This window comes from Lissotriton helveticus, chromosome 4_1, assembly GCF_964261635.1.
Source record: "Lissotriton helveticus chromosome 4_1, aLisHel1.1, whole genome shotgun sequence".
Lineage (NCBI taxonomy): Eukaryota > Metazoa > Chordata > Amphibia > Caudata > Salamandridae > Lissotriton > Lissotriton helveticus.
In genome coordinates, this window is record NC_136063.1 from 1,659,563,975 (window position 1) to 1,659,578,459 (window position 14,485).

At 40.0% G+C, this 14,485-nt stretch overlaps 1 protein-coding gene across 1 annotated transcript in view; it reads left to right on the top strand.

The window, feature by feature from the left end:
* Window positions 1–14,485, top strand: part of FBXL2 (F-box and leucine rich repeat protein 2) — a 477,680-nt gene that overhangs the window by 293,153 nt on the left and 170,042 nt on the right. Inside the window, exon 11 of the mRNA XM_078688338.1 lies at window positions 6,780–6,840. Coding sequence (XP_078544464.1) covers window positions 6,780–6,840 — 61 coding nt within the window. The remainder of the gene's footprint in view (window positions 1–6,779; window positions 6,841–14,485) is intronic.

The following is a 14,485-nucleotide window of genomic DNA, read 5'->3' on the forward strand; positions in this document are numbered from 1 at the left end:
AACAAGGAAGTGTTGATTGATACATTTCTGCTACCTAGCGTAACAGAGATGGTTACATTGTTGTTTGGGGGCCAAGTATTTCATCACCTTTGACTAAGCCTGAGCTTATCACCAAAAACAACCGCAAGAAAAATCACAGGAACTCAGTTTTAAACTCACCCATGGTTGCATATAAATTTAAGTGCATGTCTTTTTAAGTTGGTCATAGCAGCTTCAGTTTTTCAAAGAGTAATGTCATCCCTCCTTGGTGAATGTCCTGGAGTGATATTCTACCTATATGAAGTGTTAGTATATGGCTTGAACCCAACCAAAGAATCAAGTTGGTGTTTAGAATTTTCTAAGAACAAGGTCTCACTTTGAGAGCACCCAAGTGTTGTTTTGGTTGATTAAAACTATGATATTTAGGTCATGAGATCAGTTGTGAAGGGGTGCGCCCAACGAGCATTTTGATGGAGGAAAATCAGAGGATATTCAGAAACTTGAACAACCACAGAACAGAAAGGAGGTTGTTTCATTCCTGGAAATGTTGGACTATATTAACATTTTGTGAAAGAGTTGTCGGCCAAAACAGTTGTATTGATAAGTTTGTTTAAGAACCTTTCTGAATTTGTGTGAAGTGAGGAACGTGTTTAGAATTCAATAAGTTTAAAAAGACTTTGACAACGCGCCATGTTTGAAAGCCTTTGTGCCTTGAGATAAATGTGTATTACTCACAGATGCCAGGTGTAAAGCGATAGGAACAGTGTTGTTTCAAATAGTAAATGAGGTGCGGAGACTACCTACTCCATCACTGAGAAGGGAGTTTAAGCAGTTGTTATGGGGAACACATTTTAATGTCAAAACAGATCATAAGCCAATTGATTGAAATCCTCAAAACAAAGGGTTCTGGAAGAGTGTGCCTTCAAGAACTAGGAAGTGGGTTATTAGTTTACAAGAAGTGTCATTTGCTGATGTGTAGTTGCCTGGTGTGTATAATTATGTGGCAGATATTTGCCCAGATTAATTACTGATAGTTCGAATGGGACCCAGCCTATTAAGGAAGAGGAAGATGATGTGTGGGTAGGAGTATGTGTGATGGCAGATGAAGCCATTAAAAGGATAGAAGTCTGCTATGCAGAGTAATCGATTTGCTCTGAAATTTTAGAAAAGTTACTTTGTTCTAGGAAAGGAGATTACGCTTTCTGAAGATCCATTGAAATCATTTTGATTGATTCTGAATGATCTCTCTGTGCAAAATAGCATGCTATTCAGAGGGAACAGATTGGTGGTGCCTTCATTAAAGCAGAGTAAATTTGTTGAGTTGGTTGATGTGGGGCACCCAGGAGTGGTAAAATCTAAGGAGAGATTTTGTACTGACTTTTGGTGGCCTATTTGTGATCTGGGAGTGGAAAGAGTAATTGGGGAGTGTCTACAAAGTCTTGCTAGTGACAACACTAGGTGGGAGATCTTGTGAGTATTCAGGCACCAGCATGTACCACAGAGTGACTTAATTAAATGGTGCCCCTTAAAATTATAAAGTTGGTTCACAAGACAGTCAAAGCATCAGATGGAAGGATTTGGAACCTCAAGAAGGTAGTTGTCTGAAGAGATGCTGCAGAAAAGTAATTTTCAACATTGCATCCATAACACTATCTACAGGTTTATTTACAGGCCTTAATATCTGAAGGACAGTGTTTGCTAAAGTATGTATAAATTGCTTTGTATGTTCCGTTTATGGAATTGATACTAGTTTAAAAAAGTTATCATTTTTAAATTGTTATAAAAGTGAAGGTTTGTTATGTATTCAGTTAAGATCATTCTGGTTTCGAATCATGGAGTGTCGTGGGAAGCGAATTCCAAGAAGGACGTTTGGGAGGAGGAGATTCGAACAGAGGGCTGAGGTGTCTTCAAAAATACACAACCAAGCCAACCCGGAGATGGTCTTTTCTTCAAGAAACAACTTAGCAACATCCTCTAATCCTGTATTATGTCTTCTATAATGAGATGCTATATTATTCTATTTAGGTATCAGAAGTATTTTGGCGACCGATTGAAGTTACCAGTTTTTTCCAAATGAGTGCCTAATGAACGTGTGAGCAGATTATACAACCTTGTTTATGCATGGGCTACCCTTTTTAATATGTGTTGTGTGTGTAATGTTTTTTTATTTAGAAAACAAATAGATGTTGTACTTTTTCATACTCAATCATGCTACTCTTCTTTTTTCCTTAAGGAAAAAATAGATGAGGGTGTCAGCCGATACCAGGGGCAGTAGCTAATATAGATCAAAATGTGCTCATACAATGTCTCTATAAATCTAAGCGGTTTTACAATTCTGTGAGCCAAATACCCTGTGCCAATTAAGATGGATACAATTCCTGCATGTAAGGTCATTCAACTTTGGAATTATTGTCATTTTAGCAATTGGGACAATATCCTATTGAAACAATGTAAGGCAAATCATTTCTTCAGGTGCTTTGACACCTTGTTCCATAGTGAATAAATATTATCTACTACCATTTCAGAAAGTTCACCACTCTGTTTGTTCTACATAAACTTTAGACTCTAGATAGACATTTACACAACTCATCTGCCATTTCTTTTTATAGCAAAGCATCCCTCTAAGAGCAATTGATTTATTAGTCAGAAAATGAGAATACTTTTTTCATGACTTTCTTCGTGTAATACGTGAGATCTTCCAAGATGAGCATAAAGTTATCTGCCTAAAGTCTGAACTTAACCTCCCCCACAGATGTTTGAATTTATTTTATTTTATTTGATGGTTTTCCAGATTGCTATTGGAAGTGGTTCAAGAATAGTAAATGTGGTAGTAAGCACCCTAAATAGCCCCTTTCTAATATCAAATGCCTAAAAAATATAACTCCATTAATTTTGATATATGGTTTAGTGTAGAGGCATATGATGTTATGGATGAGAGGATGACAGGGTAGAATCAGTCGATTGTTCCTGACCCGGTCAAGGGAATTCACGGTAACAAGTAAAAATACTTGGCTGTCATATAATAAGCATTGAAGTGCATATTGTTCCTGCTTCGGTCTAGAGCAAAGCATGCTTCTTTAACTATATTATTATTTATATCATTTAAGAATATACAACAGTGATCTGCTCCCATGAATGTTAGATAACATTATGATGTTTTTAATAAGTAAAGTATATCGTAGGGTAGCACATTGTGGAGCATCTATTCCATCTTTAGATGTTATTGAGAGAAACGCTTTATAGACCTCTGCTTTTTAAGAATCTTTTGGCTCTTTGAATGTTTTGACCAAAAGGGTTACTACTTTTTCATTGCAGATATTTTGAAATTGCCAGGGACCTTGCCAGTTGGCATTTCTGTAAATGCCAAATGTTACTTTCAGAGACCTGGTTCATCAAAAAAAACTCCACGCTTACAGGCTAAATATTTGGTATGTGTAGTGATTCCATGAGACTTTTTTCTCCTGTATTAGATGTTTGATGTGAGGATAATGATTAGTTTAATTTCCCCCCCTCATACAAGTCTAAAAAGTCACCAGCTCCATACATGGTCAGTAGACTTTGTATTGGAACACTCGTTCTAATAGAAGTCCCATTCAGCTTAAAAACTGCTTCAAAGTAACATCAAAGTAAGGTTAAAATGAAAAACCAGAATAGTTCATCCTTTGTAGAATGTTTTCCAATGAGAATTTTAAATTGCAAGGAACATTGTTTAGCAGAGGTTCTCGTCCAAATCAACCAATTGGCTGTACCTTGTGCCAGGTTACAGAAATTAACTTTAGCCGATAAGAACCGTTTTTCGTAAGAGAATCAAGGGAGAACGATAGTGCTTCATTGCTTATGTAACCAAAATGTCTGTACTTTTAAGGAACTGTTCAAAAATATGTGTTTGACGGAATGTTGTTATTTTTGATCTAATGCAGATCATCTAAATATGATGTAAGATCAAAATATGCAAATAGACCAACTCTGGAAATTAAATGATGAGTAATTTTTGATAAGTGATTCTTGTAGACTCTCCAGATTCATAGGACTCAAATGTGGGGCCTGTGTGGTTCTTATGGTAAACATGAATTTTAGCCCTTAAAAATAAATACATAATGATAGGTATTTTAAGACGAAGTGTAATTTTGTAGTGAATAATGATTATCATTTTAAATGTTATTATGGATTAAGTTTAAGGAAATTTTTTTGAACACAAGTTAGGTGGATATTGAAAAGAACATTCCTATGAATAATATATTTCCAGTCTTCTTGAAGAGGTATTCATTACACTACATGGTCTTATGATGAGATGATATTTTCTACGTTTTTCAGTGTAGTACTCCCAGTGGTCGCTATTCTCAATCCTCTAAGCCTTCAGTGTTTCCTCTGTGACTGCTGCTGAACTATTGATTCCGTATTTTGCATTTTGGGATACCATCCTTGAACATTCCGCTTATGGATCCAGAAGTGAAACATGGTTACATTAATATGTGATACCCATAAAGACCCACAACCCACCAGAGCCCAGACTCAACTCACGTGTACATAGGTCAAGTCAACTGGCAACGATCTTTGATCCATTGAGTTCAACATTCAAAACATGCCCCTTTTTACCTGATAAAACATTTACATTTTATTAATTTCTAGCTGTGCTTCCAAAATGGCTGGACCTGCTTTTGTTTCTTCTCCCTCATCTGTTCACATCAGGAAGACTCTTACTCTAGATTCGGTCACGACGTACACTTAAGGCATGACTTCTGTTCATGCCTTAAGTGTACTTCCACATTTTCAGGACCTTTGTTTGTTTAGCGATCTGGGTTTGTCCCTGTTATGGCCTCCCTTGATTGTCTTAGCATATGAGTCTGAGCTCCACAAGCAATTTTATAGCAAAAACTCTCCTATCCGTCCTGATTTACATACTGGTTTTTAGGGTCCGTTTTAGAGGATTGGCGTTCATCAGATAGGTCAAAAGCAGATATGGCATCCCAGTAATCCTGTAAAGGATTCAAGATGCAATGCATAAAGAGATAATGTTCCTTCAGGAACAAATTTAACCGTAGAAAATCGTAGTAATGTGAACAAACATATTCCAACAGAAAGGCCTTTTAAGAGGAAAGTCATCCTTTTAATGGCATACATTTCAATAAAAGTGGTGGCAATATACAAAAAAGTTGCAGCAGTGAAGTAATGCAAATAAGTGAGCTCAAGGTGTGTGCTAAAAACTATTTACAGATACAATCAACTGAATCTCATTAATGTAGAGGGCTCTCATTTGAACAGAAATTATGAGTAAAGCTTCAAAACAGTCTGCAGTTTGATTAATTGATATTTCATCTGATCTTTGTGGCGCGGTACCACTAGCCTGGTGGAGCGACGGAGGTGCAGTTGCAACTTAGGGCCCCCTTTGGTTTGGACTCTTTTTTTTTAGATTTCTCCCCAATTTCCCAATTTGGGTATTGATTACTATGCGGAACACCTGTGCCCTTTGAATAGAATCTAATCTTACTGAACTATGTTGGTGAGCACTAAAATGTTGTCTGTGTCAGAGGAAAACCTCACCCAAGATTTGGCTTAGGGGACACATCAAAGTTCAGATTCTTCTGAAGCTTAACTCATAATCTCTATACATCTGTGATTTTTCTAAAATGATCAAATATATATATTTTTTATTTACAAATAGTTTATCACACAGAATTCCCTCTTACCTCTTTGCGCTTGTTAACTGTGCCATTGCGTACTTTTAGGTATTGGCAAAAGACATGTTTTTCTTTCTGGTGGCCCGGCATATTGTATTTAGTATACAAGGAGTGGATTTTGGTCATATTTAGATTAATTTGTGGTCTGTCATAATTGTTTCCTCCTGATTTGATGGTGTTCTCCCCTAGTCTGTGTTTGTCCTGCCCATGAGCATTTTGGTCTCTGTGGTCTGATGGGTTGACTTGGATACTTCCAATACTAACATTGCTTGCAATTGGGAAGCTACTTTGTTCCTCTTTTTAAGCACTGCTTGGGAGAGCATGCGTTATCTTTCACTCTCTCCTGTGCACTACTTCTCCTTCTCTTTCCCTTGGCCGTCCCCCTTGGTCTCCATGTTGTATCCCACAAGCTGTTGCCCCTTCGTTGCTACCCACCCATTTCATCTTGTGGTTACTCTCCCCTCGACAACATTATTATTATTCTTTTTTTACCCCCTTCATTTTCAGGAGGCGCACATCTTAAGAGGTTTTTACTCATTTCAAAGTGGCTGCCTGTGCGTGCGTGCACATGCAGGCACGGTTGGAACCAGGAAATGTGTTTATAATATTTGAAAATACCCATTCAAAGATTGCTGCAATAAATGTGTGTGCATCCATTTGAATGAGTTTGTTCACATACTACAAACACATTCAGCAATGATCTCCATGGATCCAACCATTGCCACCATCATTAAGTGGGTTTGTTCACATATAAACACATTCAAAAATTGGCTTTATAGATGCCTGGGCACTTCCAAAAAACGGCTCATTGTACAATACTTTTCAGTGAAGTCTTATGCTTCTGAGGTACGAGCACGCAAGAGAGACTAGATGAGGACTTCTGTAGATCAAACCTTTTTTCTTATATCGATAAAAAAACCTGTGCGGATATCTTTCCTATAAAAGTATCAAGGCACTATGGAAATTGTGCTTGGATCGATTTTGAAATTCATGTTGCTCCGAGAGCCATCTGTTCTTTTGCATGCCCCACTAATCATATGTTTTGTCTGACTCTAAACAGCTTAAGATTGGATGACGCATTTCCAAGTATAGTCACTCATTTTGTTTTTTATGATTTTCTAGGATTTTGGAAGCGGCCAGGTGTACCCAACTGACTGATGCAGGTTTCACATTATTAGCCCGGGTAAGCACATGAAATTCCAAGCTTCAGCAATATTGGGTGATCAGTCAAACAATGTACTGTTAACTGCACCTGTTTCCACTTTGCACACAGTGGAATGTACGTGTGGAGGTAAAAAGTGGCCAGGGTGTAGTAGAGGGCTGCTTGGTACATTATTTTTTACTATTCCAGTTTACAAATACTTTGAAGCCCTAAGCTGGTAATTGCCTTCAATCATTGTTTTTTTATTTGATTTGCTGAAACTCTCAGGTGACCCCCAACTCCTACCGACCCATCGGGTAGGGCTTTGTGCTGAGGACAGTCTGATTACCTGTTGGTCATCCAGCACAGTTAAGGGAAGCGGGCAGTATGTCATGGTCCGAGTACCTTGTCAACATCTCCAACATGAGAATTTGCATGTGCAGACAAGAGAAAACCTTTGACACCCACCCCTGGCTGTTTTTATGTCCCATTTTGTGGTTCTGTAAAGGTGTGCCAATCCTTATTGCTAACCATTTAGTTTAACTGCACCGTAAATGTTAATACTGTGCAAACACTCTTGAAGATGTGATTAACAAAGGATTTTGAATGGTTGATGCAGGGTTTACAAAAATATGCAGTTAACAACTTTGTTCATTGCAGAAGAGTAATGAGATTAATACACATCCTGATAAAAATGTATTATGAAATAATAAAGATGTATTATTAAACAATCTTTTAGGTCTCTTCATGTGTTTTTTAGCAGGAGTATGGTCAAGGGTGGGCTGAGCAACATGTGGTTGCAACCAGCCTATAAGTGTAGGATTTGGCAGGTATAAAACATAACCTACAGGCTATTAAAGAAGTTGCAGTGTTCAGTTTCACAGGTGCTAAACAACTGGCTTCTGCAGTTTCAGATTTGCTTGGCAGAAACTTTCACAAATGCAGGGTCAAAGTGGCCCTTTGTAGATGATACAGAAGGGCCTATGAACGTTTTTATGAGATAGTTGTAGCTATATGAGAGCTACTGAAATGTATGAGCAGAGAAGTTTTGTGATATCATACCTATCTAAGTGTAATCTGGCACTACAGTTGACATACCTTAATGTACAGTTGGGGAAAACACCACTGCTGTAAGACATTTTGGGGGAGTTTCTTGGCTGTTAAATTGTTTAAGGTGAACTACATTTTTCTCGTCTATTTCAACTTTCATCTCGACAACCACAATGATATCATCACATCGACAGCATGCACAACATCGGACTCACCCAAGTCGTCCATGACCCCACGCACACCGCAGGCCACACTCTAGACCCCATCTTCACCTAGAGCAACCGCGTCCAGTACAGCCACACCGCGGACCGGCCACTTCATCATCCACTTCAAAATCACCAGCTCACAGATTTCCGCCCCAATCTACCCAACACCCCCCCACCGTAGCTGGAATAAAGTCTCAAAGTACCCATGGATCAATGCCCTCAGCACCACCCACCCCATCTCATCCAACAACCTAGACCAGAACATCAGAAACTTCAATATTTGGGTCACCAACTTTTCTGACAGCGTCCCTCCCATCTGCAACAACACCCACAGAAGGTTCACCAAGCAGGCTAGCTGGTACACTGAAGACCTCAGAAACACTAAACAACACTATATACAACTAGAAAGGAGATGGCGCACCAGTAAGGATACGACCAGCAAGACCACTTTCAGCACATCCCTCAACCTCTCTCACTGACAGTTGAGAGAATAAAAGAAAAAGGCCTTAACGTCCTGCATCAAGTTCAAGGAAAGCTTTATTCGGCTGCTATATAAAACAGTCATAAAAGCACAAAAATTAAAAACATAGCATATTATTTACATAAAATAAATTGTACAGATAATTTTACATGACTATTCCAATAAAACACTTTTCCTGATATAAAATTCAGCTATTAAGAACTGAACTACCCTCCATGCTATATGTTCGTCCTCTAATAGTTGGGAGTAAAAGCTTTGCTTGGCGACACTGCCTAAACCCGAGTTTTCTTAAAAAAGGAATAATCCACACTTTCCTTTGCTCCTGATAAAATTGGCAAAACAGGACTAGATGCATGGTAGATTGAATAGAGATGTTGTCGCAAGGGCACAGTATAAGAATACTAGACCAATCATTCATTGTTGGGAATGTCATCATCCGGTGTATAATACCCAGTCTTAACCTAGTAAGAAGAAATCTATCAAATGTTCCTGGCACAAAAAATAAATAGGGCTCCATCCCTATGGTGGTCCGTAACAATTGGTGACTTCTCATGGATATTTTCGCTGCAGATTCTCTATGCAATCTTTTAGCTTCTAGGAACTGGATGCCCGCATTCTTTAAAGTCTTTCTTGAGATCTCTGTCATTGAAGATGGAGTAAGAAAGTATTCAGGGTGACCCAGTTTGTTCATAAAGTCATGTACAAATTTAATCCAGGGCATGCTATGGGCCCCGTCTAGTCTTAGGGTATCTTTTAAAATCTCTCTGTTCAACTCTGTCTGGTCCCTACACCAGACTGTATGCCACAGAAGAATAGGCTCTAATTTTACCAGATCTGCTATATGGTGAAGAGCTAAATTCTCGTGGCAAATAAAGGTAGATGTACTGGGAGGAACAGGGAGAATGTACCTTGTGAACACGTTTTCGATCGTTTGTAGGGGATTAATTTCTACAAAGCCCCACACCCCGGCTCCATAGGTTGCCATGGTGACGCACTTTGCTTTGTATATATGCAGCAATTCTGTGGGTGGTTTCCTACTTAACTTTTTAGCAAAGTTTGATAATGCTGCAGTAGATCTAGCTAAGGCTATATTTTGGCAGATATGGTGGGGGCCCAGGAACCATGGCAATTAAAAAGTACTCCTAGGTAAGAATTATTTTTTTGTAGAAGCTAACTTTTTCCCATCGATAAACATTTCACGGGTCTTCTGCGTCCCTTGCTTATACCTCATGACGTACGTTTTGGTTATAATAGTTTCTAGACTAAGATTGCTCATGAATATAATAAAAATATCCAGGGCTCTATGGAGGCTGTTTTGGGTACGAGCCATCAATACTGCATCGTCCGCATAAAGAAGTGCGGGGGTGAATCGACCATCAGCTTGGGTAAAGTCTTTGTCCTGGAGAAGCACTGCATCTTCAAGTCTGTTTATATGAAGGTTAAAAAGAAAGGGGGCCAGCATGCAACCTTGTCTGACCCCTCTCCTGATTGGGAAGGCTTCAGTGCATTCTCCCTTCTGGCCATAACGGATGCTTGCTGACGTGTCACTATACAAGCCAGCGTAGGAGCGTGATAATTTGTAAATCGACCCCCACCCCTTCAAGGACTTCCCACAGCCTATTGAGCTTGACTGAGTAAAAGGCCGCTGTGAGGTCAACAAAGACCAGATAGAGGCTGCATTTTCTCGCTCTGGTGCACTTCGCTATCAATATTGTAAGGTTTAAGGACTGCTCAATGGTGCATCGGCCGTCGCGGAACCCATACTACAGGTCAGGTAAAATCTTATTTTCCTCGGCCCAGTCTGCTAGAATTTCCAGTATGACCCTCCCTAGTACCTTAACAATAGAATCTAGGAGAGAAATTGGTCTATAGCATCCTGGGTCTTCACGATTGCCCTTTTTAAAAATTGGGATAATTATTGATTTTCCCCATTTCAGAGGGAGGGTAGATCGTATGCTTGCATTAAAAACCTGTGTCGGTATTGGCCCCCACAGGGTGATAATGTGTTTATACAGGTCAACTGATGCCCCGTCGGGCCCAGGAGCTTTCTCGCCAGCACTTTGTGCCAGATCCCTAGTCTCCTCCTCCAAGGTGATTTCTAGATCAATATGTTCCCAATTATTTATATTACATTCTTCCGGATGGCTCCCTAAATTCCCTTGATCAATATATAGTTCGGAGAAGTGGGTAATCCATGCTTCTTCCGTGATAGCTATCTCCACTGAGGGACCTTTACTTGAGGCTAGGAAGGGGGTTCTCAAGACCTTCCAGAAAGCAGTACTGTCTTTCTGCTCTGCTGCATTATGTAAGGAGTCCCAAGCATCATTACGAAGGGTTTGTTTTCTTTCTGTTAGTACCCTACTGTAGTCTAGACTAGCTTGGCTGATGTTGGGTAGTGATCTTGGTTTAGTATGCCGTACCTTTTTTAAATTGGAATATGCCCTAGAGCATTTTTTGTTAAACCGACCATAATGTTTCGGTTTATTACTGAGTTTTACTGTCAGTAGGTTTCTAGCCACCCTAGTAATATCTACAGAGCAGTCAACTATTATTGCATCCAAGGCATCCTCGCTTAGGCAGGTATCTATCTCAGACCTGCATTTCACTAAAACATTTTTAGTTAGCAAATCTGCATCAACCTTAGACCACGTTATTGAGAATCCATTTACTTTGTTCAATTCTACAGTACCCTGCATACGGGTGTTTAGTTCGGACTTGTTTTGAAAATACATATGTGTCTTAAGTTTTAAGAGAAGGAGGAGATGATCGCTTAGAGCGATATCACCCACCTCAAAGGAAGGGACCAAATGCGCATGTATGGGTGAGATCAATATAAAATCAATAGTGGTGGCATAGCCTCTCCCATTAAAGGTAGGCAGAAAGCTAACTAGGGTAGTTAGGATCTCATTTACAAACATAAGATCTAGCTTAGAGAAAAGGACATTGAATATATCCCCTGTCTTAGAGTGAGTAAAATGTGTACAACTATCAGCATCATTGTTAATACCACACAGTCTATTAACAAAATGAGTACATAGCCCACAATTCAAATCACCCATCAACAGGATCATAGTATCTCTGTTTTTCCCGTCAGAGATTTTAGTGACTGTAGCCAGAATACCTTTTACTACTAATTCAAGATCATTTTGAATAGTGTTATTATACAGATTGATCACAAGTATGCAGTGAGTTGCAGTAGGGGCTAGCTCAACCACATGGAAATAGATTCCCACTGAGTGAAACGTGATCTTGCTTAAGGACAGCTTATTTGAGATTAGGGCTCCCGGTTTTCCGTTTTGTATACATATGAATACAGACGGAAAGCTATATTTCCTTTGTCTGTATTTATATTTATAAACAGCAAAATACTAGCAAATTTTGCCAAGCTGCCGTCGGGTGTTTTGCTTCCGACGGGGCGCTTGGAACGGAAGATAAGGCGCTTGTACTCATGGCAGACTGTGCTGGATAAAGGAAGGAAGGCACCGGCACGGAGCGAGACTGAGAGAGTTGAATGAATGATAAACAGGACGGCTTCTGTGCTGGCAGCGCGGAGTGGGGGTGCCCTGTGTTCAGTGACTCGCGGGTCATGGTGTCTCGTGCTGGTGAGGGCTTTGGAGAGAAGGGCACCGGGTAGAAACAAAGGAACACTGACAGAAGGAAGCAAAGTGTGGCTAATGGACTTGGGATGCCTGCTGTAGTAGAGGCTTCCCACACTTGCGGGGAGGTAGTATGCTTCCCACACTTGCACTCCTAGCTGCGCTCGATGCATTGTGAAAATTCATGTCACTCTGTCAATTAAAGGATAATTGGCTCCCATTCAGTCTTTCCATTTCATCATTACCCATTTGCCACATTTACATTTTCTACAGGTGTCAGGCACCCTGTTGTTTAGATTACTGTCCTCCGGCTTCGCTGTACCCATCCTGTTTCCTTTCAGACCAGGCATCTCAGGGCTGTGTTTCTTTTCTTTCGCAAACAGCACCGCAACTGTTTCGGTTTAAATAAAAAAATATATATGGGCACGCAGCTCCCACCCGTGTCCTGTGCAAAAGGCAGCTCTCACAGGGGGTAGACACTGCCCGCAGTCTGGTAAAAAGGGCTGAAATAAACAACAAAGCCTCGTTAACATGTGAATGGTCTTTTTAAAGACCTGTGAAGTACTCGGGTGCGGTATGTCTGCTTTATCTCGCGCAGTAAGAAACTCCACAATCACCCTGTTTTGATGCGGCGCTATGTAAAAATACAGAATTTGTAAAGTGTATATTGAAATGGGGCACTTATGAATGCAACTTAAATTCATAAAATAATTGACTTATACCCCAACCTTTGTTGTTTTTAGTTTTCTTCTTGGATTTGCATTAGGTCTATGTAGAGCAATTAGCATTGTAACCTGAAATCATTCTGTGAATTTAATTCTGTAAGCTTGAATTACTCATTTTTACCCGACAGAACTATTGTTTATATAAAAAAAAATCCATCTGATTTGAAGCACAATCTTTTGGAGATGTTGTGTCGCCTTTAGGAGTAAGGGATACATAGTCAAGCAGGAAGGAGAGCGAGAACGGCAAAGCAGTACAGCCCACTAATTAGCCATCCAAGATCTATCATTTTTTGTCCTAAACTGTACAAACTTGATCTACTATGCTGTATTGTAGGCGAGCACATGACATAATTTTGTATTTGTTTTCTTGTGCAATATACACTATATTGTCTAGAAAACGAATACCATTGTCAATTTAAATAAATGTGGAAAAATACTAGCTGTAGCATCGTCTTTTGCTTGTGGCAAAAATAAATGTGGATAAGAAAAGAAAAATGCCCAAAAAATAAATATGGATAAATACAGACGGAAATGGCAAAAAAATAAATACCATAAAACCGGGAGCCCTATTTGAGATGTATGTCGAAATCCCGCCTTTTAGCCTCCCTCCCAGGCCTTTTACTGCCGGTGTGTTCTATGTCTTGTATCCGTTTATATGTATAGGTTCATTTGCCCATGTTTCCTGCAGGCATAGAATATCTATGTTCTCCACGAAGGCCTCCCAGACTGGATTCTGAACCTTTGCGCGTAACCCAGAGATATTCCAAGACACCACAGTACAGGTTGTGGGATCTGGTATTGTCAAGGATATTAGGGGGATCCAAAATAGGTGTTGTAGGTGTCCCCGATATATCCTCATGCTGCTCTCATAAGTATACTGAACCCTCAGCGATTCCCTTCCCATTTGGGTATCCCTCTAAATGTTTTAGGATTGGGGGCCTAGTTAATTCCACGTTCCATGGAGGACCCATATATTGGATAATCTCCAAGGTAGTAATATCTTCTAGCTCCCTCATACCCTCGATGCTACCTGGAAGAGATGCCAGTCAATCTACCCCATCCAGATTATAGAGGGGATCAAAGGAATTGAATGATGGGATGCCGTATCTTTAATGTGGGATACTACTACTGGTATCTGATACAGAGGCCTGCTTAAACAATAAAGAAGGTTGGTAAAAAAAGCCTAGAGGAACTACACCCATCCCCCCTTTTCTGACCATGTGGCGCTTGGACAATTCTAGAATACTTCTGACCAGTTCCGGGGATCTAAAATTGATCACCACACAATCCCCTGCCAATGTTTTGGGTGCAGAGCCTACCCATGGGATTCGGCAAGCCATCTTAAACTCAGAAAATAGGGCATTAGTATGGTCCGTCTTACTAGAGAGTGCGTGTAGTACCTTGTTTTTCAGGGAGTACCAATGCTCAAAAACTCCCTGTTGTGAAGGGGGTACATTGGTTAAAACAACAGTATAAGGTGTAGCCTCTGGTGGGAGATGTAAAAACATCGGCTCTGATAGATAGTTGTCTTTCTGCCTCCCATTGAGCTCCCTTATTTGCTCCCAGGTGTGTGGCCTGATAGGATGTACCTGATTCGTCTGAATAGTAGTGCGTGCAGGACAGGTCACT